Source organism: Oncorhynchus mykiss, chromosome 4, assembly GCF_057628025.1.
Source record: "Oncorhynchus mykiss isolate SJ-2025 chromosome 4, ASM5762802v1, whole genome shotgun sequence".
NCBI classification, from domain to species: domain Eukaryota; kingdom Metazoa; phylum Chordata; class Actinopteri; order Salmoniformes; family Salmonidae; genus Oncorhynchus; species Oncorhynchus mykiss.
In genome coordinates this window covers 70978958-71004018 of record NC_143025.1, presented here as the reverse complement: position 1 = coordinate 71004018, position 25061 = coordinate 70978958, and the positions used below count along the sequence as shown (strand labels likewise).

The following is a 25061-nucleotide window of genomic DNA, read 5'->3' as shown; positions in this document are numbered from 1 at the left end:
TATGCAATTTATGAAGCTGTTTTTGGAAAACTGGTATTTTGATGTTTTCTGAGGGACTTTTTCTTTTTTTGCTTGAGGTTTGTGTGAACCATATAAACAATAACAAACATGAATATTACTTCTAAACAGTGTTTATTGTTTCAGAGTATCACCACATTTACTTTGTTCCTTCCTGATTGAACTGACATGTAAAACAGTTTTGCACAGTTCTGCTAATAATTGTTAAAGACCAGACCGTGGTAAGAGAAATTGATCTCACATCTGCTCATAATACAAGGGGATTATTCCACACATTACATTGCCAACACTTTATTTTGCCATCCTATTTCAGTTGGTATTTACCAGGTAAATGGCAGAGACTAAAATAACTACAGGACTGTAAAGTAATGCCCTTCGCTTCATAAAACGTCATTGCCTGTGTCCGAATACCTGTAATAGTTCAAAATAGTAGGCATTTTGGGTATGCAAATTTTTAAAAGGTTTTATAGTGTGTGACTTTGTATTTCCTTAGTATGCTTTAAATGCCATGATGTCATACTCATTTAGTCTTTTCATCTAGTAGAATTTGCTGCACATGAGGAAGAGAATCGTCTTGCTAGACAACAGCTGATAATCAGCTGAGGACGCGCTGTACTAAAATGACCAAACGGCGGGAATCAACGTAATTGCGTATTAGATGACACATTCTCAGTAGGATGAGACGAGTACAGCTGATATGTTGCTTACTGCATTTGATTTTAATAAACAGTACGTTCTAAATACTATGTAGTAAAGTGGTATTGTAGTATTCAAACTTTCTCAGCGGGGATACCATTATTTTCTCCAGAATTTCTGGCAAACCTCCTCCCACCCCAAAATCTAATGAAACAACCTTAAAATCTGTACATTTCGATTTTTTACATCAACAAACAACCTTCAACTCATTACATTTCCAGCTTTCTCATCAAAATGAATAGGAACCAATAAATACATTTACTCAAAAATGTTATACATTGTCCCATACAGTCATTTCTTGTGCCCCTTCAACCCAAAGAAAATCTGGCGACTCCATTGCATTGGGGTCACGACCCCGACTTGGAATACCAGATGTAGTACGATTAGTACACAGTATGCAATTTAACTAAGTATTGGGCAAGCCAGATTTTGGACACGACCACTGTGAATCATTATTGGAAAGGAGGCATTTCCATGTGATGCATACAAAGCAAGTACAGCCTGATTACTTTTGACTTTTGTTTGGCTTCTTTTTAATAAAATAGACACTATTCTGGAATCTTCAGGGATTGAACATTCTACTTTACAACCATACCATGATTAATTTCCTGAATCATTTACCACACTCTTCCCTCAGGCATACCATCTACACATTCCAACATAACTGACCAATATTCCAAAGAAAGCATATGATAGTTTAAATGTAATATATATTACATTTACCCTATTTTTTTTGTTTTTACATTTGCCAGTTACTCTGGTATAACACTAATGTAATGCAACTACAAGTAGTATACATTTAATTACCATGCACTACTTAGCTACCACTTCAGCCATCACCTTTTTGTACTAACCAGAGTAAGTACTAGCTACATAGGTTATACCACTATAGTTACCTTGGAATAATGCCAATGTAATGTGGCATTGCAACAAATATTTAAAAGAAACTATAACTTCAACCACATGAACATCCATGAGTGATTTTGATGCTTACAATTATTTTAACCTGAAATATATTTTTTGTCATCCTGTGCAACATCACACAACCATTTGGCTCTGCCATACTTACAGAAAATGGAACATTGATTGAAGAGAAATTGTATTCTTGTGAAACTGAGCCTTTTAGTGTGTAGTACACAGTCCAACTATATAGCCTGGCTAGTTGCACACAATCAAACCCAACTACAATGCCTGGTTGTCTTCTCTTCATTCCTTCTCTTTTCCCTGGTATGTTGGACATCAAGTACAAATCTGAGTTTAAAAAATATATTTTTATTTTATTTAACCTTAATTTAAATAGGCAAGTAGGTTAAGAACAAATTCTTAATTACAAGGACGGCCTACCCCGGTCAAACCCGGATGACGCTGGGTCAATTGTGCGCCGCCCTATGGGACTCCCAATCACGGCCGGATGTGATACAGCCTGGATTCGAACCAGGGACTGTAGTGACGCAGTGCCTTAGACCGCTGCGCCACTCAGGAGCCCTGATGGGAACCCTAACGCTCCATGCACTTCCTCTCTAACCAGGGTTGTGACTTTCCCTATCATAGGATGTTCGTCCTCCTTTAAGTAAAACATTTGCATTTGTTCCTTCTTCCAGCTCTGATGCTCTATCAGTCCTTCTTTCCCAGGAAGTGTTGACCACCGTCCTCCCTGCTCTCAGTAGGGTCCATCTCCATCGAGGCCTGCTGGCCTGGCCTGTTCAGTTTGGGGCCTAAAGCATGGGGCTCAGTTAAAACCCAGGCCCGCTCCCTTGGGTCTCTGTGTGGCCCGAACAGGCTCAGTGATGCCCCTGCCCTCCGGACCCAAGCCCATGCCAGGGCTCCAGCCCATACTCTGCAGCATCCGGTTCCCCATGTTGGTCTCTGGGATGGGCCCCGCACTCTCACCTACCACCCCTAGAGAAGGAGACATAAAAGAACAGGAACACAGAGTTACTACAGAGAAGAGGAGATGGAGACATAAAAGGAGAGAGCATGTTAGAGGTGGAGGGAGACATATGTGGAGAGTATTACACTTTACAGAGACTTTATGGACTTTATAGACCACATAGGGTGCCTTCAGAAAGTGTTCATACCCCTGGACTTATTCCACATTTTGTTGCGTTATTGCAAATGTATTGAAAATTAAATACAGAAATATCTCAATACTTTGTAGAACCACCTTTGGCAGCAATTACAGCTGTGAGTCTCTATGAGCTTTCCACACCTGGATTGTGCAACATTTGCCCATTATTCTTTTTAAAATAATTCAAGCGCTGTCAACTTGGTTGTTGATCATTGCTACACAACCATTTTCAGGTTGTGTCATATATATTTTCAAGTAGATTTAAGTTAAAACTGTAACTCGGCCAAGGGCATCTTGGTATCAACTCCAATGTAGATTTGGCCTTGTGTTTCAGGTTATTCCTCTCCCTGTGTCTGGGGGAAAGCAGACTGAAGTAGGTTTTCCTCTAGGATTTTGCCTGTGCTTAGCTCCATTACGTTTCTTTTTATCCTGAAAAACCCCCCAGTCCTTAACGATTACAAGCATACCTATAACATGATGCAGCCACCACTATGCTTGAAAATATGGAGAGTGGTACTCAGTAATGTGTTGTATTGGATTTGCCCCAAACATAACACTTTGTATTCAGGGAAATTACTTTAGTGCCTTGTTGCAAACAGGATGCATGTTTTGGAATATTTTATTCTGTACAGGCTTCCTTCTTTTTACTCTGTCAATTAGGTTAGTATTGTGGAACAACTACAACGTTGTTGATTAAACCATTAAACTATGTGACTCTTTCAAAGTCACTCTTGGTCTCATGTTGAAATCCCTGAGCGGCTTCCTTCCTCTTCGAATGATGCCTGTATCTTTGTAGTGACTGGGTGTATTGATACACAATCCATAGTGTAATTAATAACTTCACCATTCTCAAAGAGATATTGAATGTCTGCTATTTCTTTCCATCTCTACCAATAGGTGCCCTTCTTAGTGAAGCATTGGAAAACCTCCCTGGTGGTTGAATCTGTGTTTGAAATTCACTGCTCGACTGAGGAACCATACAGATAATTGTATGTGTGGGGTACAGAGATGAGGTAGTAATTTAAAAATCATGTTAAACACTTGCTGCAGAGTGAGTCCATAACAAAGAGGTTGAATACTTATTCACTCTATATACAGTGCCTTGCAAAAGTATTCGGCCCCCTTGAACTTTGCGAACTTTTGCCACATTTCAGGCTTCAAACATAAAGATATAAAACTGTATTTTTTTGTGAAGAATCCACAACAAGTGGGACACAATCATGAAGGGGAACGACATTTATTGGATATTTCAAACTTTTTTAACAAATCAAAAACTGAAAAATTGGGCGTGCAAAATGATTCAGCCCCTTTACTTTCAGTGCAGCAAACTCTCTCCAGAAGTTCAGTGAGGATCTCTGAATGATCCAATGTTGACCTAAATGACTAATGATGATAAATACAATCCACCTGTGTGTAATCAAGTCTCCGTATAAATGCACCTGCACTGTGATAGTCTCAGAGGTCCGTTAAAAGCGCAGAGAGCATCATGAAGAACAAGGAACACACCAGGCAGGTCCGAGATACTGTTGTGAAGAAGTTTAAAGCCGGATTTGGATACACACAGATTTCCCAAGCTTTAAACATCCCAAGGAGCACTGTGCAAGCGATAATATTGAAATGGAAGGAGTATCAGACCACTGCATATCTACCAAGACCTGGCCGTCCCTCTAAACTTTCAGCTCATACAAGGAGAAGACTGATCAGAGATGCAGCCAAGAGGCCCATGATCACTCTGGATGAACTGCAGAGATCTACAGCTGAGGTGGGAGACTCTGTCCATAGGACAACAATCAGTCGTATATTGCACAAATCTGGCCTTTATGGAAGAGTGGCAAGAAGAAAGCCATTTCTTAAAGATATCCATAAAAAGTGTTGTTTAAAGTTTGCCACAAGCCACCTGGGAGACACACCAAACATGTGGAAGAAGATGCTCTGGTCAGATGAAACCAAAATATAACTTTTTGGCAACAATGCAAAACGTTATGTTTGGCGTAAAAGCAACACCCTGAACACACCATCCCCACTGTCAAACATGGTGGTGGCAGCATCATGGTTTGGGCCTGCTTTTCTTCAGCAGGGACAGGGAAGATGGTTAAAATTGATGGGAAGATGGATGGAGCCAAATACAGGACCATTCTGGAAGAAAACCTGATGGAGTCTGCAAAAGACCTGAGACTGGGACGGAGATTTGTCTTCCAACAAGACAACGATCCAAAACATAAAGCAAAATCTACAATGGAATGGTTAAAAAAATAAACATATCCAGGTGTTAGAATGGCCAAGTCAAAGTCCAGACCTGAATCCAATCGAGAATCTGTGGAAAGAACTGAAAACTGCTGTTCACAAATGCTCTCCATCCAACCTCACTGAGCTCGAGCTGTTTTGCAAGGAGGAATGGGAAAAAATGTCAGTCTCTCGATGTGCAAAACTGATAGAGACATACCCCAAGCGACTTACAGCTGTAATCGCAGCAAAAGGTGGCGCTACAAAGTATTAACTTAAGGGGGCTGAATAATTTTGCACGCCCAATTTTTCAGTTTTTGATTTGTTAAAAAAAGTTTGAAATATCCAATAAATGTCGTTCCACGTCATGATTGTGTCCCACTTGTTGTTGATTCTTCACAAAAAAATACAGTTTTATATCTTTATGTTTGAAGCCTGAAATGTGACAAGAAGGTCGCAAAGTTCAAGGGGGCCGAATACTTTCGCAAGGCACTGTATATATTTCAGCTTTTCATTTGTAATTAGTTTGTAAAAATTTAGGAAACCACAATTCCACACACACACACACACACACACACACACAATGACAAAGCAAAAACAGGTTGTCATTTTTGGACATTTATAAAAAATGTGAAACTGAAAAATCTACTTTACATAAGTATTCAGTACTTTGTTGAAGCACCTTTGGCCACGATTACAGCCTCAAGTATTTTGGGGTATGATGCTACAAGCTTGGCACAACTGTATTTGGGGAGTTTCTCACAGTCTTCTCTGCAGATCCTCTCGAGCTCTGTCAGGTTGGATGGGGAGAGTCGCTGCACAGCTATTTTCAGGTCTCTCCAAAGATGTTAGATCGGGTTCAAGTCCGGGCTCTGGCTGGGCCACAAGGAACTTCAGAGTTTTCTCCCGAAGCCACTCTGTCTTGGCTGTGTGCTTAGGGTCGTTGTCCTGTTGGAAGGTGAACCTTCACCCCGGGCTCTGAGGTCCTGAGTGCTCTGGGGCAGGTTTTCATCCAGGATCTCTCTGTACTTCGCTCTGCTCATATTCCCCCTCGATCCTGACTAGTCTCCCAGTCCCTGCCCTACTGGGCAGTGGCTTCTGTTTGGCTACTCTACCATAAAGGCCTGATTGGTGGAGTGCTGCAGAGATTGTTGTCCTTCTGTAAGGTTCTTCCATCTCCGCAGAGGAACCCTGGAGCTCTGTCAGAGTGACCTTCGGCTCAGTTTGACACCAAGACTCTAGGAAGAGTCTTGGTGTTTCCAGACTTCTTCCATTTAAGAATGATGGAGGCCACGGTGTTCTTGGGGACCTTCAATGCTGTCAAAAAAATGTTTTGCTACCCTTCCCCAGATCTGTGCCTCGAGACAATCCTGTCTCAGAGCCCTACGGACAATTCCTTCAACCTCATGGCTTGGTTTTTGCTCTGACATGCACTCATATAGACAGGTGTGTGCCTTTCCAAATCATGTCCAATCAATTGAATTTACCACAGGTGGACTCCAATCAAGTTGTTGAAACATCTCAAGGATGATCAATGGAAACAGGATGCACCTGAGCTCAATTTAAAGTCTCATAGCAAAGGGTCTGAATACTTATGTAAATAAGGTATTTTTGTTTAATAAATGTGCAAACATTTCTAAAAACCTGATATTTCAAAACAGAGCCCAAGCCCATGCTTTTTGAAAATCCACGTTTCATCTCTTTCCTACCCTCACTCCGCTTCGTTATGGAACAGGTGTAGGGTCTTACATTGAGAGTATATTCAACAGGATAACTATAGAAAATAATAGCATATTTATATTCTTTAAAGAATGCAAGTCGTGTGTACATATTTCACAACCTCCACGGGCTTTTGGAGTTGCCTTTAGGCAATTAAGCCAAATAATAAGCCTACATTTGAATTAGACTACATTATTGCATGCTAAATGTTTTCTGATCAATATGATAGATGAGGAAACGAATAGACGAGCTGCCACCTCCACTTATTTGCCCAGCCAGTGAATAAACCAAATATGCAGACGGAGATTCACTGAAACAAAATCACATTGATCGATTAAGACATGTCACCGGCTTTTGGTCAGGAGTATATGGGATCCATATCATGCCAAATGTATTCACAAAGGTAAATCCCCAATCCACAAATGTAAATCACTGTAAGGTTCTGTATTTATTTTCTAAACCTTGTGTTCTTGAACGTAGCCCTGTTTCTTTGTGTTCTTGAACGTAGCCCTGTCTTTCATTTTTGTTCATTGATTTCACCTGCGTTAGTTACTCACCTGGTCTCATCAGCTCCTTATTTAGTTCAGTTCATTCTGTTTGTGCCTTTGTGAGGTATTGTTCTTTTTGACTTTACTCAGCCTTTTTCTAGCTTGTTTGTGAGAACCAGTTATAGCCTTCAGTCCTAGTTTTTATTTACCTGCCTGTTTCCCAACCTGTGTATGACCATTGCCTGCGACCATGATTCCTGCCTTCTGCGAAGGTGAAATAAACACCTGCCGCGCTCTGCGCGTGAATCTACACCTTTTTCTCCCTGAGTATTCACTACAATCCCCAATCCACAAATGCAATTCACTATCCACAAACACATTTTGATTTGTATTTGTAATTCAATATATTGCATTATATTGCATATGACCTGCATATCTGCAGTTATAAAAAGATTAATGCAATACATCGATTTACAAATACAGATCAAAAGGTGTTTGTTTGTGGATAGCGATTTACATTTGTGGATTGGTGATTTATATTTGTGAATACATTCGGCATGACATGGATTCCATAAGAGTAGGCCTAGGCTACTGAACGATTGCGAGTGAAGAGTAAAATAATCCACTTGTTAAACTACATAACATGCAGGCAAATTCTTCTGATTAGTGCTGATAAACGGTGCTGAAATAGTTGACCAAACGCAGTTAGGCTATTATAACAATAGGATGACTTTGGGAGTTTCAGTAAGCAACAATTCTTTGCCTTCAAATACATTAGCCTACTCTATTCAATATTCCATCCAGTTGTGGTTAAGAAAACAGTGCTAAGGGCTATGTGAAGAGATGGGTGAAGTGACATGCCTCACAATGTTTAGAACTGCCAGAAGGATGGTAACAGCCTAGTAGTAACTGGTGCTGCCTAGCAGCCATCAAAAGCTTAAGAGCGTAGTGCGTGCCAATGCCGCCTCAGCATTACGGCTACATTTCATACTAAGCCGCGGGCAGAACTTTACCGCAATCATGACTAGATCGGTTCGTGGAAATAAACATTTAGGCTTTGGATGGAAAAAAGTTGGCGGGATGCAAAAGTATGTTAAAGGGAGACATAAGAGGAGAGGGAAAGAGAGAACTTGAAGGAGACCGGAAGAGCGAGAGAAGAGTAGAGCAGATGATCTTGATGAAGGCTTATTGATTAGGCTCAATGGGCTGAAAAAGCTACAGTATTTAACCCCTGAACTCTACCTCTAACCCAATGAACCAGCTGAGGCCTGCTCTACAATGATTGTGTCACAAAATACATCTTGTCTCTTCTTTTTCCTTGACCTTTACGCACAGTGTCTTCAGAAAGTACTAAGTCCACATTTTGTTGTGTTATAGCCTGAATTCAAATTGGATTAAATAAATAAAATCTCACCATCTGTTCACATCTATACGCGTTTGTGGAGTAAGGATGCGTTTGTGGAGTAAGGATGCGTTTGTTGAGTAAGGATGCGTTTGTTGAGTAAGGATGCGTTTGTTGAGTAAGGATGCGTTTTGTTGAGTAAGGATGCGTTTTGTTGAGTAAGGATGCGTTTTGTTGAGTAAGGATGCGTTTGTTGAGTAAGGATGCGTTTGTTGAGTAAGGATGCGTTTGTTGAGTAAGGATGCATTTGTTGAGTAAGGATGCGTTTGTTGAGTAAGGATGCGTTTGTTGAGTAAGGATGCGTTTGTTGAGTAAGGATGCGTTTGTGGGAAACCCGATTGAGGTGTCAAATGGTGAGTCTGTCAGAGTGACCAGGAGTGGTGTAATTTTGATTAATAGTTTTTCTGAAGAGCAGAAGAAGATTGCAGTGGGCTTCAAAAGAATCCAGACAACAGAAGTGTTGTGTTTTGAACTTCGGAGTAGAGCACCAGTCAAAGGAGTCATCTCAGGGGTGACGACAGATGTTCAAGTTGAATAACTGAAGAGAATTCCTAGTGTGGTTGGTGCCCAGTGTCTGACCCGCTGGGTGAATGTCTGTAGGCCCTTTTTAAAAAAAAATAAAGTCTGTAGGCCCTGTTTTTTTGATAAAGAGCAAATACCTACGCATGTGAAGCTTGGTTATTGAAGCTATGCCGTAAGAGCTTCCGTCGCCAAACCACTGTAGTGTAAGAATTGTAAAGGATTTGGCCATGTTTCAAGTGTGTGCAGACGAACAGAGTATACCGAAGAAAGGTGTGTAAACGGATAACAGTGTTGCAATTGTGGTGGGGATCATGATCTTGTGTTCCTGGAGTGCCCTGTAAGGGTGAAGGAAATTGAGGTGGCTAAAGTTAATCAATTGAATCTACAATGGAGGCAATTAAAATAATTGAGAAAACAAGTGGTGCTAGTGAAGAGATGGTAGTGGATACAACTCAGCCTGTAGTCAATGTTTACTGCCAGACATAATATACCCTGTGTGTTAAAGGTGGATTTTGTTGCATTCACTGCCAGTCAAATTGTACAGCACAAGCCTCAAAGAAGTCAAAGAAACTAGACATGATTGTGCCTATAGCAGAAATGTTTTTGGGACTGTTTTTGGGACTTGCAAGGGGTACTGGTGTTGGAAGACCCACCTTCCCAGGTTCCCCTTGAGCCTGTGTTGGGATCAAATCTGTTTTAATTATTTTTAACAGAAAAGTTGTTTTACTTTTTTTTTGGGGGGGGGTGGGGGGGGGATGTTTTTTGGGAGGAATCCTGTTTCCATCCTGCATAGTAGGTAGGGGGATGCACATTACATTGTGTGATCACCAATATACCATAGAAGAAGTGCATGTCAGAGCAGAAACTATAACATGAAGTCCAAGGAACTGTCCGTAGATCTCCAAAATAGAATTGTGATGAGGCATATATCTGGGGAATGCTGTACAATAATTTCTAGAGTGTTAAAAGTGTCTATCATTGGGAAATTTAAATAATATGGAACTACCCAGACTCTGGCTAGAGCTGGCCGTCTGACCAAACTGAGCAATCGGCAACAAGGACCTTGGTCAGGAAGGTGACCAAGAACCTAACGACCACCAAAACTACAGAGTTCCTTAGCCGAGATGGGAGAACCTGCCAGAAGGACAACAGTCTCTACAGCACCTTCACCAATCTGGGCTTTATGGGAGAGTGGCTAGACAGAAGTCACGCCTAAGAAAAAGGCACATGAAAGCACACCTGGAGTTTGCAAGAAGGCACATGAAAGACTCAGAGATCATAACGCAAAAGATTCTGTAGTCTGATGAGACAAATTAGATTCTGTGTCCTGAATGGAGAAAACCAGGCACAGCTCATCACAAGTCTAACGCCATCCCTATTGTGAAGCATGGTGGTGGCAGCATCATGCTATGGGGATACTTTTCAGTGGTAGGGACTGGGAGACTGGTAAGGATAGAGGGAACAATGAATGCAGCCAAATACAGGCAAATCCTTGATGACAATCTGATTCAGAACGCAAATTACCTTAGACTGGGGCGAAGATTTATGTTTCGACAGGACCATGACCCCAAGCAAACAGCCAAAGCAACACTGGAATGGCTTCAGAACAAGAATGTGAAAGTCGTTGAGTGGCCTAGTCAAAACCCAGAGTAGAAAGACTTGAAGATTGCTGTTGACCGCTGCTCCCCATCTAACTTAACAAAGCTTGAGAAAATCTGTAAGGAAGAATGGGAGAAAATCCCCAAATTCAGATGTGAGAAGCTGATACAGACATACCCAAGACGACTCAAAGCTGCAATCACCGCCAAAGGTGCTTTTACAAAGTATCGACTCAGGGGTGTGAATACTTATGTAAATGAGATTTCTGTATTTCATTTTCAATAAATTAGCAACATTTTCTAAAAACATGTTTTCACTTTGTCATTATGGGTTATTGTGTGTAGATTGAGGGAGAAAAAAAATCTATAATCCATTTTGAATTCTGGCTGTAACGCAACAAATGTGGAATAAGTCCAGGGGTATGAACACTTTCTGAAGGCCCTGTAACAATGACAGGTGTGGGCAATAGAGCAGACTCCTGTTGCATGACTTCAAGTTGTAGCCATTGGTATACACTCCTTTATTTCCTCTTCCTAGAACCAAGATGGGCACCTGACCAAGACGTATTAACCCTTTATATCCCCAGTCTCATTCCCTTTCCTGGTATTAACATGTTCCACTCCCCTAAAAAACACTAACAGAGGTGAAGGGGAGCAGGAACGTTCTGTGACACACAGCCGTGATTGGCTTAGGGTTCATCTGGTATCTCTCTGACTGCAGAGCCTGCCAGCTGACTGGTGTCCAGCCCAAGTTAGGGAGGAAGGGTGAAGGGGCCAAGAGCTAAAGCTGGTTAATGACCAGGGTTGTGTGTGTGTGTGTGTGTAAGTGAGTGAGTGCAGTAGTGTGTGTCAGAAAGAGTTTACCTGTGGGTGGAGGTAAGCCAAGGGGTGCTGCTTTGCGTCTCCTCTTGACTTCCCCCGTACACAGAGACCCAAGGTGACCACTCGTCTGTCTGTAGAACCACAACCAGAACATAGGAATCATTCATTAGCATCCATGTGTTGGCAACATCCTAGAAACAATGTACCGTTGTGGATGGAACCACTGTATAATTTGTGAGATAATTTGTTGATTGGATTATTCCTAATGTACCTGCTGGCTGTTTTCACTGAGCAGCTCCTCCGATGCCCTCTGTCTGTCCGTGAGTCCCAGTGCATCTAGAGAGAGAGAGAGAGAGAGACAGAGAGAATATACTAACAGCTATTAGAAAATGTAAAATACGTCTATCTGGGCATTATCAGCCACAACTGTTTAACAGTCGGTACTGTTTTGAAAGTGCAGCTAGGCGGTGAACTAACAGAGGCATGCCTTACTTGTCCGTGTTCTCGTCTAGACCCCGGACTAAACCACGGGCTGTGGACGACACATAGGTTTGTTTAGTTTATTTGCACACAGTCAAGTCAATTATAGAAAAAAACTGAATAAGGGAAAAAAGAAACAAAGTGTAGACAAGTATTCTACAAGTCAGGTTGTAAGGTAGACTGACTCGTGTGAGTGGGGGGGGTCCTGGTGGTGTCGTCCCAGCCGCTCGTTGAAGGACTGTCCTGGGCTGCCCTGGGAATCGTGGCCCTGGGGCCCACCATGCAGCCAGCTCAGCCTGGCCTGGAACCCTGCCACAGCAGAGACAGCACAGTGCACATATCATATACTAATGGGAGAAACACTATGGCAGCTGTAGAGGCTACAAGACAAACCCTTTGCAGTAGCTGCCCCCTACTGGCCAAATGACAGGTTACAATAGACTTTGGGTAACTCGTTCTACTATTGCGCAAAGAAAAACAGAGACAAGTGGGGGACCAGGAATCAAAATGGTACTGGGCTCAGAGATACAAACAAACAAACCGACAGGTCTGGGTCCAGCTACCTCTCTGTGCCCTGGGGCTCATGATGGGGAAGGATCCGGTGAGGATGCTGTTGAAGACAGGGTCAGCCAGGTCCAGTTCCTCCCCTGCCTCTCTCTCCCACCAGGGAATCACCCCCGCCACCCCACACGCTCCCCCCGGGTCCCCCTCATAGAACCAGTCACTCTGCTCATCATCAGCTGGGAGACGGGAAGAGGTTAGAAGTTAACGGTCAGGGTTTGGAAAATAGTTTTCATACAAAACATTTACTCAGATTTTGGAACAATCTTTTTCAAGACACACATTTTTTATCCTTGTTGATAACACTGCTATAAATGACATGGGACAGCAGGTGTTGAATATTTTGTTAAAGCCTAACTTGGATATGTTTCTGCTTATAATTTCTGACATTTGGAAGGCGATTTGTTAGTCAACTTGTAAATAATTAGATACATGCAGCTTCTCTTATGGCATAACTTGGTCTAGAAAAATCGGTACTCACAAGAATAAATGTCATAAATGATAGAATTAATGCATTAATAATCTAGTTGACACATCCGATTCTCTCACAGACCAAGATGTTTAGGGATCAGGGAGAAAAGCTCTAACACAAGGTAATGATTCTTCCCAAGCAAAATTTGCAAAGGAAAGGTTGAAATTAAGGCTGTGAAAATTATCTGGATGTTTTGGATAAGATTTCAGTTCGTCTTGGATGCATAATTTTATGTGATTGAAATAGTGTCTGCATTCATGAAAGTGTCAATCACAAAGGATTGCACATTTGCACGCAGCCTCCACCCATCCCACTTGCATTCGCTCAAGAGATGCTGAAAGAAAAAAATCATATTTCTCCATTCCTGTTCCCGAGACAAAATGTACGCTTGGTTTATCATTGCACTGCAAAAAATACTTCTTCACAAGTACATTTTATATTAGGCCACATGTGACAGGTTATAGGCATGAATTTAACCCATCTCAAGTTCAAAGGTGTGGTAAACCAGGTGGTGTCTTTAGATCCTCAAAGTTCTACAGCTGCACCATTGAGAGCATCTTGACTGGCTGCATCACGTCTTAGTATGGAAACCGCAAGGCACCCGACCGCAAGGTGCTACAGAGGGTGATGAGTATGGCCCCCCTTTTCTATTTCTTTCTATCTTTAACTCTGCATAGGTAGAAAGGGACACGTAAGTAAGCATTTCACTGTTAGTCTACACCTGTTATTAATAGGTGTTATTTGATCCAGTTCCTCTATACCAGGCGGTATCAGAGAACAAAGACTCCAGCCACCCACGGCAAGCGGTACCAGTGTACCAAGTCTGGAACCAACAGGACCCTGAACAGCTTCTACCCCTGATACATAAGACTGCTAAACAAGGCTGATAAATAGCTAATCAAATGGCTACCCAGACTACCTACATTGAACCTTGTTTGCACTAATTCTATGCACACACACTGGACACTACCCACACACACTACCCACACACACCGGACACTACCCACACACACCGGACACTACCCACACACACCGGACACTACCCACACACACCGGACACTACCCACACACACCGGACACTACCCACACACACTGGACACTACCCACATACACTCACACTGACCCCCCATCACACAATACATACACAACACACATGCATACTACCATACTGAGGCCACACTCACACACACTTTCATACTCACCACATATACTGTTGCCATTGTCAATTATCTATCCTGTTGTCTAGTCACTTTACCCCTACCTATATGTACATAGCTACCTCAATTATCTCGTACCACTGCACATCGACTCGGTACTGCCGGTATATAGGCATGTTATTTTTACTCATTATTGTTATTCACTGTGTAATTATTCCTTGTGTCACTATTTAGATTTTTATCTTTAACTCTGCATTGTTGAAAAAGGACCCGTAAGCGTTTCACTTTTAGTCTAGACCTGTTTTTTTACGAAGCATGTAACAATAAAAATGGTACTCCGCCATTCCTGTAAATAACAAGATTTGGTGGCCAGCAAAATAGACGGTTACCTTGCCTCCCCTCGTCATTGGTGTACAGTCCACCATCGCTACTGTTGCTGACACTGCTGGTCTCACTAACAGAGAGAGAAAGAGAGAGAGAAATTAGAAAATATGGGGTGTGAGGTGATAGGAAAAGAAGAGAACAATCTGAAATCAATTTCCATTGCCCATCATACAAGGAAAACTCTCAGGGAGATGAAGCTATGGGAAGAATAACCTAGCAAACAAGTCTCCTAAATACTGCTTTCCAACCAGGTGAGCATACCTGTGAACGTATAGGCCTATACCGAGGAGCAGGGAAACACAGCAGACAAGAGAAACACTAACCACCTGTCACTCATGTCCTCGTCCGAGCCCTTCTGCTCCTCAAACTCCATCTTGTCCTTGGGCCCTGCCTGCCCCATAATGGCGTCCTCACTCTCCACCACCACCCCTTCATCAGTTGCCTCCAGCCCCAGCCTGTGGGCAGCCATTTTCCTCTTCTTTATCCTGCTTTTCCCTCTTCCAACCCCACCACCACCAACGAGCTCCATCCCCGCCCTGCCCTCAGCCACGCTCACCCCAGGGATCCTGCACCCTGCGTGGGGCTTGGGGACGGGTGGGGGCCCTAGCATGGGGGTGTTGCTACTGGAGGTCACCGGCTCCAGAGGGGGGTCCACGGCCATGCGTTTGACCTTGCGCCGTCGCCTCAAACTACGGGACCCCTCTGCACCCGGAACTCCTCCTAGATCCTCCTGCCAGATGGGGCGTTTGGCACGCCCTGTGTCAGGGTTCAGGGGTGTACGGCGCTTGGACCCCAGCTGCTCATCAGAGTCGCTGTTATCACGGGCGTGGCTGTTGCTGCTGGCAATGCCGCCTGTGGTGGTGCGGTAGTCCTGAGAGGAAATGAGCGAGGAAGAGAAGGAGAGCAAGAGGAAAGACAAAAACGGTTAGCCAAAGAGACGTTCAGAAAGTCAAACATTTTACATACACTCTTATCCAGAACGACTTACATTAGGGTTAAGTGCCTTGCTCAAGGGCACATCAACAGATTATTTTCACTTAGTTGGCTCGGGATTTGAACCAGCAACCTTTCATTTACTGGCCCAATGCTCTTAACCACTAGGCTACCTAGCTTAGACAGTGAAATGGACAGTATCTGTTATCTTAAGGAATCTGCTTACTGTACTTTCCTGGGGGAAAAAAAGCAGTTGCCAAAGGAACTATTCCTTTACAATAACAACAATACCATTTCATTAAGGGCCTACTCGAGACCACCTCCCCACCTTGTGTTCATCCAGGCTGGACTCAGATCCCTCACTGAGGTGGCCAGTCTCCCAGGGTGGGTGGGGGTTGTCAGAGCGTCGCTTCCTCCCACGACGTTTCCGGGCCTGTCTCTTCAGCAGGCAGCCTACGGCCAGCGCGTGGTCCCCCCCATCCCCGAAGCCCCCCCGTGCCGCCTGCTCCGAGCTCTCCTCCAGCGCCGACACCAGGTCATGGACCAGCTCGTCCATCGCCCGGCTAAAGTGCCTGGGGAAGGAGAGAAAGGAGGTATGAGTGTGTAACAAACAGTGAAGATTTTAATTTGTGTGTGTGTTGTGATGGCTCATGTCCTCATCCATAACCTCTTGCCACACCTTTCCCCCCTGGCCACGCTCCACCACAACTGTCTCCACTCTGCTCATTAGCACCCATGTCTATTTAAGCAATAGTGTTCCCTCCAAACTTGCTTATTCCTGTTGGTGAATGTATGAGGTGGACATCCTATTTTTTTTCTTCCATGGTGTGTGTGGCTGTACTTTCCATTATTGGCACACATTTGTAAATGTGTTAACATTAAGATCCTTTGAGTTTGTCAAAGTGTATATGCTGCTGCCATATTTTGTACAATTTCCTGCCAGTCCAGTATGTAAGATCCTCAGTTTGTTTGATACACTTCAGTTTATTCTGCTTTTTGCACTTGTCTGTCATGCTTGTATGTTAACGTGTTACCTCCCTCTTGTTTTTCCCTAGTAAACTATATTATCCTGCAACCCTTCCCCATGTGCTCCTGCCTGTGTTCAATACAACCCTACTATCTGGATTATTGCTTAATCTGCATTAAATTGTCAATGTGGCATTCTGAACTCTAAACCAGTCAACCTCCTGGTTCCACTTTTTTTGTGTACAGCCTAGTGTGTATCCTATTAAGTGTCAATGTGAAACTGTCCCACGAGACCAGGGCTGTATTCATTGTGCAGCATAATCTTTCGTAACGAAAACCAGTTTCTATTGGGTAAATTCATGTTGTTGCCTCGTCCCGTTTGCTCTGATACTTAACTTTCGTTACAAGGCGTAATTAATACGCCCCTGGCATCTTATGATCTGTAATGGAAGGTGTTCCCGTGTATGTGCCAGCTAGCTATTAGCTAAACTTGCATGCAAGACTTGTGCTAGACGGCCCAGGCACAATCCATGGAGATCTGGCCTCATTTTAAAAGCTAACGCGTTAGCCAACAATACTAGCTAAGTCGCAAAAGAAAAGCTAATTAACTTTGATTAGCTAAATCTAGACCGAGAACGCAATTTGGGCAGTCAGACGTTAGTGATCCATTTAGCTGACAATGTCAACATCTGATCTTTAGCTAGGTAACGTTAACCGATTAACGTTGGCACTGTCGTTTCATCGAAATACGTTAGGCAGGGGTGCTATGCTAGCCATGAATTAACATCACTTACCAGCTGGTTCCCGCTTTACCGATGGTCTTTAAATGAGCTTCACGGAACATTAAAGCCCCTCAAAGCCGGTTACTTTTAACCAAAAACAAAGGGGAGTCTTCTAATGCTAGCTAATAAAGCTTGCTAGGACATATGCGAAAGCAGGCAACACAATTCATTCTGTGGTGTGGTTGGCTAACAAGTATCAACGTTAATTGCGCATTACTGCCACCTACTGTACTGGTGTCACTAATTTTGGTAGATTATATGATTCAGAAAATTAACCGCAGTGGGTCAATTTCCGCAACTAAACGCGTGGAAACTCAAGGCTCAACTTCTCTGCTGTTTTGGTGCCCTGGCTACGGTGACGAAAAGCCACGCGATGATGCACAGATTCCGAAGTGTTGCATTTTGCTCCTCTCAATGGGTGCGTTTTCAGTGGTAATGCTGACGCAACCGACTGTGGTGCATCTGCGGACACTAATAGGGTTTTCCAAAAGCTCAGATCAACATGGCAGTGTTGCCATTGTTTATAAATATCAAAATAATGTCTCCAACTCCCATATTACACTCGAACTGAAATTGTGTGTCTACATTGTACGATCAGTGAGAGCCTCAAACATCACGTTAATTTGTATATATCCGCTGTAGACATGAATCACGTCAAACTTGGTTTCAGTGATGTCTTTAACACTAGCGTGAGAAGACAAAAAGTGGTTGATTATAGAGCCACGATGCAGGTGATGGCTGTAGGATGAAGTTGGTAAAGAGCAAGTACAGAAACTTCATGACCATTAATCACAGTTTTTGAAGTTCATGTAGGCACAAATGGGAAAATGTTCATCCCCGTAATGCAACACACTTTGGAAGGTGGTGACCAACGACAGTCACCAACTTGACAAAAGTGATCTGCTTGAACGCGCCCATTTTCACCTGTGCTGCTCCTGACAAGTAATTTCACTAAATCTACTTTTAAGAGCACTTTTCTTCATCAAATGTACACAAGACACGATTGAAATTCGACTTCTGCTTTTACTCAACTCCTCTGAAAAACACATACATACATACAGGTTGGAGCAGGGGGCTGCCACTGGGCACTAGTGGAGCAGTTGTTGTGGGAAGTTTAAGTGCCTTGCTCAAGGGCACAACAGCAGGCAATGGCATCTAGGATTTGATACCAACAACCTTCCGGTTGCCAGTTTACTTACCACCTGATATTTCCCATCAAACCCAGGATTCGAACTGGCAACCCTCGGCTGGAGGCTCGCCTTTAACTGTTAGGCTACCTATCGCCCCATGCTTTGTACACCTGAGGCAATATTAGGCTATCAACTAATAACATTCTTGACAAAATTGCTACATTTCTGTTTGGTTGGGAATCATTGGACAGCTATTGTCAAATACAGTAGCAGAGATTGAGACTTGTGGGACTGGCCCAAGACATCTGTAATCCACAGTGTGATGTGACGCCCATGACCCAAGAAGGGCAGGCATGGTTTAGTCTATTGGAACAGTTATGTTGCAATGCCTCCCATCAGAACAAGAATAATCTAAGATTTTACCTTTTGTTCCCAAGTCCTTCCCAAAGTGTAGGCCTACCCACAATGCTAGTCTTGGAAAACCCAGACCAATAGCACTGTTGCATTCACTTTAAGCTGGAACATTAGACAAATTGCCTCCCAAAATGTACCGTCTACTAACAATGTGATGTAGTGTACTAGTGTAATTGTTCTGTATGTCATCAACTTTTTGTTGAATATAACATCTGGAATAAAATACATTTATGACTGAAATCAGTTTATTACAAATTATATGATGGTACAAATCAATGTTCATGATGATGAACAAACTGGTCCATGACATCTATAAATATATTCAGTACAACAAAAATAATTAAATAAATCTGGAAGAACATAACCGTTTAATTTAGAAACAACATTGTAGCCTTCAGTCTGACCATAACCTCAGTCATAGAAAAAAAAAAAACTTTTGACATATACCTGACAAATATTCACATAAAGTTTGGTTTGCACTTTGCAGTAATTTTTTAAACAATTTTTAATACAGCTTATATTTGAGTTGCATGCATTGTAACAAAATGTATATTTAGAAGCAAGTAGCTCAATGCTGACATCACCCGTAGCAGCAGAAGTGACAATCAGCGCGATAGTCAGATGTCTGTTCTGGGTAGATGACAAATCCATACATTCTCAATGGCTTCAAGGTCAGTGAACACCATGGCACTAATGATTGTTAAAAAAAAGCTTTGCTTTTAGCATAGATATGGTCTGTTGTAGGCTTAAGTACTTGACAGAAATCAAACTGATAAGCACTACCCTAAAACAGCCTGCCCTTGAAAGTTAAAACATTGCGAAATCTACATTTCAGCCACAAGTCATTGTATTTACTGCTTAATTAAAGATACTGCTTTATTTTCAGTTCCACCCATGGGTTATGAGGTGTATCTCAATGAAAAAGTGCACATTTGGTGAACTAGCCTGAACCCAACTAAACTACATAATTATGGTACACATGCACTTTCACAAAATATTTTTCTGTCAGTTCTTATTCTTTAACTTACAGCATTCTTCGCACACATTCCCACCTATCCCAGCTACCTTGGCAGACGGCGGGAATAAACTGTGACATTGGCTCAGCACACAACAGATACAGAACTCACAAGTGCTCTTAGTGCACACACACCAGGGGAGGACGGCTGATGATAACAGAACGGAGCAAATGGAATACCATTCCACTGATTCTGCTCCAGCCATTACCACGAGCCCGTCCTCCCCAATTAAGGTGCCACCAACCTCCTGTGACACACACACATACAGGGGACAATAAAGAACTGCTCCATTCTATCTTTTACAAAGCTAGCACACTACGATACAGTCAATTTGGGGCAATTTACTCATTTGAAGCATCTAGGTTAATTAATCGCTTCACTCTTGAATCGTTAAGCGTTCTCTCCTTCAGACATACCAGAATAAGCTACATCAGTACCATACTATCGACTACCCTGACAGAAATATAGTGTCACTGCCAATAACATGAAATCACAACCATAAAGCTTCATCATTGATACAGCGTCATCCAAAGCTTGGTAGAGAATGACAAAATGGAGGACTTAAATAATACCTCATAGTTGTTTGACCTGAATTAACAAATTCATTCATTCAAAATGACAGCATATGAAAATGTTTTGCCAAGTATGTTTTTCCCCTCCCTCTGATGCTGTTTATTGTATACTGTATTTATTTGGAATCTCAAACATTCTGATACACTATCCTAACATTCTCTACACACAACATTCATATAGAACACATCTTAAGAATTTTCACGATCAGACAATCAACTTTTTAAAAAGTAAGAGTGGTGGTCCGTTCATTCAGCAGTAGCTTTTTGCCAAGCAGTAAAATGTCCCAGTCGCTCAGGAACATTTCATGAATCATATTTTACAAGACAAGCACATAACACCACTAACACCCTCTCTAATTCTGCCATAATATTGAAGCAGTCCAGCACATGTTCTCATGGACAACTAGTAGTGTTTTTATTATGATTATCATCACTATGGTAACAAAGAATGGGCAAGGATGTAGCCTGTCTTATCTTGGTCATCTTGCCAAACCTAGCCTGGTTGCTGTCTGATCAGCTATAACATTCCACTCCTTGCCAGTCATATCATTTGCCAAATGACAGGAGTGGCTAAGAGCTGCATGTTAGCTGAAAAGACTGGTACCCAGACTAGGCCAAGCCTACAGTACTGGGCAACCACACATCACACATAGTAGAGTAGAGTAGACAAGGCATATGGACATTATTTTGTCCACAATCCACTTATTAAAGCAAGCAACAAGTTACCACTTCTTTTACCCAGCTTTGCCTCCTTTTACTTTGAGCTTGTGCAATGTGGAAGAAGCAATTCTAAACAGCGGTACTCAGTTACACCTTTACCAGTCAAGACCCATGTACAGTATACTGTGTCATGATGGTTTTATATTATAACCATCAAGAGATGCTACAGAGCCCTGGGATCACTGATCAGGCCACAACGTTTGCCCCTTTGTGTCCTCGAGTGGACCTCTTGGTGCTTTCGTTGGTGTTGTGTTTGGAGGTGGTGGGGCTGGTAGAGGGGCTGGCACCACGCTGTCTGTCCCCAGGCCCAGTGGGCTTACTTGGGGCTTTCTTCTGCCTTAAGGGGGACCTGGTGGCCTGTCCAGCAGAAGTAGCAGCAGCCACCGCTGCCACCTTAGGTTTCCCAATTCCAGCTCCACCAGGTTCCACAATGCTGTTGATCACTACAGAACCAAAGTAACATTCAGTGTTCTATTCAATTTCATTGGCCAACTGGATCATATGCTTTCAGCTTTATTTAGATGTTCTGAATATGTTATGCAGATATGAGGCCGTTCAGGACAAGCAATTCAACATTACACTCCCAATCCATTTTAGGAAGATTATAACAAAACAAAAAACGAGCCATGTGTAACTCTTACTTTCTAGTTGTTTCTGTACTCTTCTCAGCTCGTTCAGGATGGAGGAGATTTCCTGTGAGAGTAGAATTAAAATGATGACAATTAAACATTTTCCCATATATGATGACCTCAGTTTTACACCAAAATGTCTACCAATGTAAGATGTGTGGCTGGCTACAAATGTTGTACCTTATTTGATGTTTTTAGGATGGGTACTTCGTTTTCAGCATTGATCTTCGCTTCAATCTCCTCCCAGGCCTCAGTCTTATTGTGGAATAAAACCCTGACGGAAAAAAGACTAAGTATAATCTAACTGAGCCAAGCAGAGATGAAATAATGGATTAGCTCTTTTATTTTTAACAGAAACACAAGGTGAGAGCTCTGAGGTACATCAAGTTCCCTTACTTCATTTTCTCAGCCAGCTGTTCTGTGTTCTCCCGAATGGCCTGAGAGAGCTGAGAAACAGGGTTCAACATCAGATTGTCCAAAATCACCTGGAGGGAGAAAATGGCGGACGTCAAACACTCAAGTATTCCCAAAGTAGTTTCACCCTCCTAAATATACTTTAGTCTAATTCCCAGCAGACCAAAACTAACTGCAACAGATCCTTTTGTGTAGCCTGATGGCCAGTTTGTTTATGCATGAGCCAGCTTTGCTATTTGTTATATTCCTAGGTTTCCAAATCATTGATAGGTAGTGAAAGTACTATTCTAAAAGGGACAAACAAGTGTTAACAGGAAAGTGACCTCTTCACGGTTCCACCGTGGCTTAGAGCTTGGGTCTTGGTCATTCATGTTAGGATCCAGGTCCATGACAGCGGTAGAACCTGGCGATAGTAGAACCTTCTGGTAGTTTAAGCTGGCTTCAGGGATATGTTGGACCAGCTGGAAAGAGAATAGAATCAGTGCATGGTCCGCCCTTTCTGAACAACTGACATGGCCACGACTACTGAGGGAGTCAGTGCCTCAAGACCTTCTACTGTACTTCAAGGGCACAACGAGAATAAGAAGTAAGAATATCTTTGTTTTACTGTCCTAGAGAAAAATCAACCAGAGTGACTAGTGCTTTGTGATCACATGCTCCACGGCAACATGCAGGGGTGAGAGCAGTTGAACTGTGAGCAGTGAATTTTAGTTTTGCTGGGATACAAGCCGGAACAAAGTTACATTAGTGAAACGTGAAAATGTGCCTGTTACAGTGAGAGTTGCAGTGAAAGTCTGTAGTGAGACAGTGGCAGGCAGGTTTTATGTTCCTGAAAAGCTGTCACCATAGAAGGTCCTTAGAAACATAGAAGATCCCAGTGTCATAAAATATAAGAATCTGTAGCTTGACAATCCAACAAAATAGCAGTGTTTGGATTAGTGATGATAGCATGACTTGTGTGAGAGCACGGAGGTGAAGGGAAAGAAATAGAAACCGTTGCAGGACAGCGAGAGACAGAGAGAGAGACTGTCTAATGTATCTGAGGTATGCACCTGAGATGGGAGGACCCCTCGCAAAGATGTATATGGCCTCTGTACAGTAGAGAACAGAGACATGCTCATGAGAATCTAAGACATGATAAGGGATCCTTTGCACTTGTCACTGAGCCTGTACAGAATATTGATGTAAAATATTTAGTGGCACATTGGTTAAAAAAAAAAAATCCCATAGGCTGCAGTGCCATTGTATTATGCATTGGAACATTACAGCAGGATGGAAATAATGTGAGGTACAGGCTAGAAGGGCATATTTGAAGTGCATTATGGGTAGTGGGCGGGCACACCTCTTCCCGGCTAGAGATGGGGATGGTGGAGGCGGGCCCAGGTGTGTTGGGAGCAGAGCTGGGGGAGGGGTTTGTGCCCATTCCAGAGGAACTCTGGGAGTCCCCATCTCCCGCCACTTCATGGATCTCACGGGCCAGAATGGCAAGGTCCTTGGCCAAGTCCTGACTGAGCCTGGGAAGACACAAACACAAGTCATGACCATTTAAAAAATACATACGTACAGAATGCATGTTCCACAGCTTTCAATCATGAGGCTCAGTAAGTGGTTTCAGGTGATACACAGTCAACCCATAGTTAGTGCCATTATGTCACCCTACTTTGCTATCTCGGCGCTGTGTGTGGTCCAGTTCTGGTAGTGGTCAGTCTCATTCTGGACTTCGTCCTCCTCAGTCTCCAGTGAGCCGGACTTGGACCGAGCGACTGCTGCTACTGCAGCCTTCTCCTTCTGAGCCCGGGGGGTCTGTGTGGCAGCAGACGTGTGGGAGGAGCGTTTGTGTTTGGGGGTTCCAGAGCTGGCCTCATATTCTTCCTCAGACGTGGAGGTATAGTCTGAACCTTTCTGCCTTCGACGGGAACCTACCAGAAAACAGCACGGTTCATTTGACCAACCTCATTGGTTCATTTGACCAACCTCATTAAATTACAGGATTATTTCTCCCAGAAAAAAATAAATAAAATAGTACACTCTAAATAAATTCTCAGATAGGAAGATCGTAACAGTAGACTAGTCATTCACATTAACAACATTATTCATTGCCAGACCCTTGGGATTACTCCACAATATTGATACTGATACATAAGTACATAATACACCATCTACAGTGCATTTGAAAAGTATTCAGACCTTCTACTCAGTACTTTGTTGAAGCACTTTTGGCAGTGATTACAACTTTGAGTCTTCTTGGGTATGATGCTACAAGCTTGGCACACCTGTATTTGGGGAGTTTCTACCATTTCTTCTCTGTAGATCCTCTCAAGCTCTGTCAGGTTGGATGGGGAGCGTCACTGCACAGTTATTTGCAGATCACTCCAGAGATGTTCGATTGAGTTCAAGTTCAGGCTCTGGCTGGGCCACTCAAGAACAATCAGAGACTTGTCCTGAAGCCACTCCTTTGTTATCTTGGCTGTGTGCTTAGGGTCGTTGTCTTGTTGGAAAGTGAACCTTCACACCAGTCTGAGGACCTGAGTGCTCTGGAGCACGTTTTCATCAAGGATCTCTCTGTACTTTGCTCTATTCATCTTTCCCTCGATCCTGACTAGTCTCCCAGTCCATGCCACTGAAAAACATCCCACAGCATGATGCTGCCACCACCATGCTTCACCATAGGGATGATGCCAGGTTTCTTCCAGATGTGACCCATGGCATTCTGGCCAAAGAGTTCAATTTGTTTTCATCAGACCAGAGAATCTTGTTTCTCATTGTCTCAGAGTCCTTTAGGTTCCTTTTGACAAACTCCAAGCAGGCTGTTTTGCCTTTTACTGAGGAGTGGCTTCTGTCTGGCTGCTATGCCATACGGGCCTGATTGGTGGAG

General features: G+C 42.9%; 2 protein-coding genes across 6 annotated transcripts in view; both read right to left on the bottom strand.

Moving 5' to 3' along the window:
• Positions 1 to 115: 115 nt before the first annotated feature.
• LOC110522308 (G patch domain-containing protein 2) lies at positions 116 to 17720 on the bottom strand. 4 transcript variants are annotated; one of them, XM_021600609.3, is made up of 10 exons: positions 17304 to 17720; positions 15872 to 16115; positions 14934 to 15481; positions 14616 to 14680; positions 12600 to 12776; positions 12222 to 12345; positions 12049 to 12088; positions 11828 to 11892; positions 11599 to 11687; positions 116 to 2613 (listed from the first exon to the last, which is right to left on the bottom strand). In XM_021600609.3, exons 1-10 carry the CDS (start codon positions 17351 to 17353, stop codon positions 2444 to 2446), a joined length of 1572 nt encoding a protein of 523 aa, XP_021456284.1. In that variant the 5' UTR covers positions 17354 to 17720; the 3' UTR covers positions 116 to 2443. The 4 variants fall into 4 exon arrangements, with proteins under 4 accessions (XP_021456284.1, XP_090089057.1, XP_090089058.1 ...); XM_090232931.1 differs by having other exon boundaries at positions 12001 to 12088; positions 17304 to 17719; XM_090232932.1 differs by having other exon boundaries at positions 12001 to 12088; positions 14937 to 15481; positions 17304 to 17719.
• A 1342-nt stretch (positions 17721 to 19062) lies between these two features.
• Positions 19063 to 25061, bottom strand: part of LOC110522307 (centrosomal protein of 170 kDa protein B) — a 32407-nt gene continuing 26408 nt past the window's right edge. Inside the window, exons 13-20 of one of the 2 annotated variants that reach the window (XM_036975888.2) lie at positions 23847 to 24105; positions 23529 to 23700; positions 23239 to 23277; positions 22510 to 22647; positions 22169 to 22257; positions 21953 to 22046; positions 21785 to 21836; positions 19063 to 21586 (exon numbers count right to left, since the gene is read on the bottom strand). In XM_036975888.2, coding sequence (XP_036831783.2) covers positions 21330 to 21586; positions 21785 to 21836; positions 21953 to 22046; positions 22169 to 22257; positions 22510 to 22647; positions 23239 to 23277; positions 23529 to 23700; positions 23847 to 24105 — 1100 coding nt within the window. In that variant the 3' untranslated portion in view covers positions 19063 to 21329. The remainder of the gene's footprint in view (positions 21587 to 21784; positions 21837 to 21952; positions 22047 to 22168; positions 22258 to 22509; positions 22648 to 23238; positions 23278 to 23528; positions 23701 to 23846; positions 24106 to 25061) is intronic. The other variant, XM_036975889.2, reaches the window with a different exon arrangement.